Source organism: Lathyrus oleraceus, chromosome 5 (genome assembly GCF_024323335.1).
Source record: "Lathyrus oleraceus cultivar Zhongwan6 chromosome 5, CAAS_Psat_ZW6_1.0, whole genome shotgun sequence".
NCBI lineage: Eukaryota > Viridiplantae > Streptophyta > Magnoliopsida > Fabales > Fabaceae > Lathyrus > Lathyrus oleraceus.
Window position 1 is genome coordinate 479,308,963 of NC_066583.1, and position 4,970 is coordinate 479,313,932.

The 4,970-nt window shown below is 28.9% G+C and overlaps 1 protein-coding gene across 1 annotated transcript; it reads right to left on the reverse strand.

Moving 5' to 3' along the window:
- Window positions 1-241: 241 nt before the first annotated feature.
- On the reverse strand, window positions 242-2,211 carry LOC127081432 (uncharacterized). Its single transcript, XM_051021683.1, has 3 exons — window positions 2,124-2,211; window positions 1,864-2,028; window positions 242-969 (listed from the first exon to the last, which is right to left on the reverse strand). The coding sequence occupies exons 1-3, from the start codon at window positions 2,209-2,211 to the stop codon at window positions 242-244; spliced, it is 981 nt and encodes a 326-aa protein (XP_050877640.1).
- Window positions 2,212-4,970: the final 2,759 nt, after the last annotated feature.

The window sequence follows — 4,970 nt, forward strand, 5'->3', positions numbered from 1 at the left end:
ATACGGGGTGTTAGATACTTTCACCTAATAAATATTGTGAAAGTGTATAAACTCTCTTTACGAAGAAGTCACCCGTATTATTTTATTTTACACCATCACACATATTTGACAGACATTGTTCATTTGATGCAACAATCAACATCAAAATATTAAACACTTGGTCCCAATCTCAGTAGGAAAAACAACCCACCTAATAGTTCATTCTTAAGATACTAAAAAAGATAAGAAATATAATAATTGTTTAATTGAGAAAAATAATTTCTCCTTCCTCCCAATCTCTATTAAAAAACTTTTCTTCATTCAAATCTGTCACTCCCATAAACTCATCCTTTAGAGTCAATCCCACAAATTTCTTCAATGAATTTACCTTGTTGCAATTTTGCAATGAATGACCACATAATCTTTCTAACTCTTTAAAATAGTACAAACTTTCATTAATAAAAACTGTTCTCTTCATATTTTGTATCATCACTTGAGCATTTTTCCTTTGTTTCTTCCTTTCCATGCTAATATTATTGTAACAAGACAAATTTCTTTGTGAAACCAATATGGTATCCACAAGATGTTCCTTCTTAACCTTTTTAGTTGATAATTTTGAATAAAAGGTTGTTTCATGCATGGACTTTGAACAATTATTCTCTTTAATATCATCACAATCAAATTTTCTTTTATTTCTTTCTCCATTTCCAAATTCATGTGATTTTGTGACATTTTTCTTTGGCTCTTGCTTTGATTTTTCTTCAATTTTCATTTGTTTCTCAGCTTCCCATTTTTCCTCCAAAGACTTCCACTTCATCTCAAAAAGATGACTGAGCTTCATTGCTATTCTTTGAGTTCTTTCATTCACTTGGTGCAATATAGTGGCATTGTAAAATATGATCCTTACATCACTCGCAAATTGATCTATTGTAAGGTATAAACCCTTCTCTAACTTCAACTTCACAGTCTCAAAATTCATCAATGGTTGACCTGTTTGTAGATTATTTTCAAAATTACAGCATAAGTTAGAACTTATTACATGTTAATCACATATATTTGGCTTTTTCTAATAACTAAAATTATAAAATAGGTAGAATTTCATTTTATAAGTGTTCTTGGGTAGGAAAATTAAATTTTTGATGAAAATTTAACATACTATTAAACTTTAATTCTTCCAAAATTTACATTTTAAATATTATTTTAAAATATATAATGATTTTTGTTAAATAAGTTTAAATTTTAAAAAGACTATTTTCAATGCTGCTTTTTTTGAACTCAGGCCCTTTAAGATAGATAAAAAGTATTCATTTTAAAATATTATAAATTATATTAATAAGAATAAATTATTATGTAAGACTTCAATTTGAAAAGATACAATATTTTAACCAAATAAAAAACATATTTTAGAAAGATAAAAAGAAAAAGAAATTACATTCATTCTAACAAAACAATTATGAAAACAGAAAATTATCATTAATGAAAAATATCTCTAATTGTCGTATTACAATTGTCTTAAATTTACAATGTTGAATTTCTATCACTAAATTTATTAAGATATTTTTAACGATTTTTTTATATAATAAATATTATTTTACTTTAAAAAATGATTTTATATTTTTTTTTACGGTCATTTCACATTATTGGATTCCATGATTTTTGAGATTTTAGATTATTGTATGACTAAACTAATATTTTTATATTGTAGATGCATAAAAATTCCAAAGAAAGCTTTATATTTAAAAAAAAAGAAGAGAAAACTTTATATTTTTTTAAACAATTATTTCGGTTAAATTTTCTTACATCTCAATTCATTCTTTTAAAAATCATTTATATTTAAATAAAAAATTATTATCAATTGAGACAAAATTAAAACATTAAAGATACCTTTAGAATCGTCATTAGTGGATGTCTTTGAATCCATTGTATTTTGGAAATCTTTACCATATGAATTTATCATTAACCTTCTCAAAGTTACAAAACATTGTCGTTTTTTGACAGAATCCATCTTGATCACATCAAATATATTCTTTGAACGTATTTCTCGAGTATCTAAAATCAATTTTCCAACAAAATAAACATCTAAAATGAATTCTTTCAAATAAAAAATAACATAAATTAAAATAGATTTAAAATAGTAAAGATACCTGAGATTAATGTGATGCTGTTAAAGTCATGATTGGTTAATGCCTTTGAATGCATTCTATTCTTGAAATGATTTCCTGAAATTGTCATTAGAACATATTGTAGTTATATAAATGACACATTGCTTTCATATTTAAATTTGTAAAATACTATATCATTTAGATATCATGAAATATTTACTTGAATAATAGTATTACTATTGTGTGAAAAATAGAGCACTTACCTCTTCAGACTATACTTATACTTGTGGAGCAAATAACTTTGTGAAAGCTCTTAAAATATATAAACAAATAAAAACAACATACAAAATTTTAGGAGAAAAAACGGCAATAAAATTTGGTCTCACGTGGCTTTGAATAAGGAATACTAACTAACTACTTTCAAATCTTTTATTTAAAAAAAAAAATAATTTAAAATGAAAAACCTATAAAAAAGGAACACAAAAAAGAAACATTGTTGCGTAGAGCTCATACAATACAATGGAAAGGAGTTGACTTACATACATCCCAAGTCACATTCAATAGAAAAGCAAAAGGCAAGACTGACGACTACAGTTAGAACTAACACCTAAGTGTATACTAACTAACCAAACTAACAATGTTAGTTTAGACTAATTAATCAAGAATAAAGAGATGAAATAAGCTTAGTTTAACATATCACTAACATCCTATGAAAGTTACATGAAATTCATCAGTTAGTTGGAAATGAAATATTATGTTAGTGAGGTTACGATTCCCTGCATTGCTTTTCTGTTATTTTACCGTGGAGTTCGAAATTGATGTTCTGTTAGTGAAGTTAGTTGTGATTTCTGTTAGATAACAGTTAGAATTAGTTAAGTGTTAGTTTGGATTGGATAGTCAGTTATGTTAGATGTATTCAGTTTGTATGGGTTAAGTCTATGAGGTTGAATTGGATGAACTGGTCATTTGCTCTGTTAATTTGGTTTCTGTTAAGGTTGAATTCGGTTAGCAGTGTAGCAAATTCTGTTAATCTTGTTAGTGGTTTCTGTTAAGGCAGTTAAAAGATTAACACTGTTAGTTACTTTCTGCATATTTTTCAATCAAGTTAGTTGCAGGGCTATATTGAGTAGGTTAGGATGTTTTAATTTTGGATTGAAAATGGTAGTTGGGATTGTTATGCCTTGAATTGAATGAAATTGTTTGGATAGTTATGTTAACATGTGAGGAACAATACATTATGGTCATGAATGCTTGAATTAGTTAGTGAATTTGGTTATGTTGTGTATTGTGTGATGCATGCTTGTTTGTATGGTTAATGATATGATACATGTTATGTTGCAATGCATGTGTATGCTAATAGTTATGAAAGTTTAGGTTGGTGTATGGTTGAAATTGTCTTGTGGTTTTAGAAATGTTATTGGAATTGAATTTCATATGCACATGTTGCTACATGATGAATTTATTTTGTATGGAATGTTGCATGGTTTGAAATGCTTGAAATGACATATTGGTTTGATTTTATTTTGTAGGATGATAATGGAAGGATCAATGCAAGGATGTCTTATTCTTGAAGAAACAAATGGAGATTAAGGTTTAGGAATGGGAAAATTTATGAGTTGACTTTGGTCAACTGATTGACCAAAAGTCAACTTATGCAAAAAAAAATGTAATTCCTTTGTAATTTCCAATGAACATATGTAATGTGATAGGTATGAATAGAATGAAAGTTTTTAATGATAAAATGCTTATGATCAATGAAACATACTTTAAATTCAAATTGTCATTTTTCTTTCAAAAAAGTCATGTTTGAAATTACTTTGAAACCATGATATTGTATGCACCATAACATATGAATCAATGGATAAATGAATGCATTATGAAATTAGATCAATGGACTTTAGCATGAACCTTAAACAAAAGGACCATAAAGTTTGACCGAATGGACCATGAATGCACCATGAATGAAACTGTGAACTTCAAGTCAATGGACCATGAAACTTGAGTCAATGGAGGTGAATGCACCATGATCTTTAAATCAATGCATAAACCTTGAATGAACTAATATGAGAACTTGAACAATCAAAGCTATGAGACCATGGTCATTGAAGCTAGTGGAAATATACTTGAACGCATCACACGCTCGAACATACAACAGAGTCGCCATCAAACTTTATTTATTTCTGAAGGAAAGCAAAAACATCGATAAAACCCAGGGAAAGAGAAACTGGTTAAGGAAGTCGGTTATGCAAGGGGAAGGTGTTAGCATCCCTAACATCTGTTGTACTTAATAGGAACCGTTTAGATTGTTCTTGTTCGAATGGGTGTTATATGTAAAGATTACTCACGAAATAATAAGGGAAAAGAAAAGAAATAGATAAAGTGCTAGGTGAGGATTGGGACCCTCATGCCTACGTATCCTTATAGTGCAATAAGGAATTCAGGGCTCCGTAGTTCATAGAACTAATGACGGGAGGTGTAATGAAGTTCTGATAAAGGTATGGTCTAAACCAAAGGGCTATGTGATTTTAACTCCAAAAAGGGTGAAAATTTTAACCCAAGAGTAAAACTGACGTTGACCAATATGTGGACTAGCCGGAAGCGTCTGCCACTATATGGTATAGCCGAAAATAAGGAGAATTAAGTGTTTGTGTACGAGACAAACAACTCTTGATTCACAAAGTGACACAAGATGGAGCTCAAAGAGATAGTGTATTTTGCTCAAATGTAGAGTATATCATATGGAGTGAATGAAGGTAGATTATGAATGTATCATGGAGATGAGTGGAATGAATGACCAAAGTCACATAAATGAAGGGTTTGGTACATAAGTGACTGAAAAGGTATAGTTTGGAACCAAAGGTCAGGGTATATTGGAAACAATCTTATTGC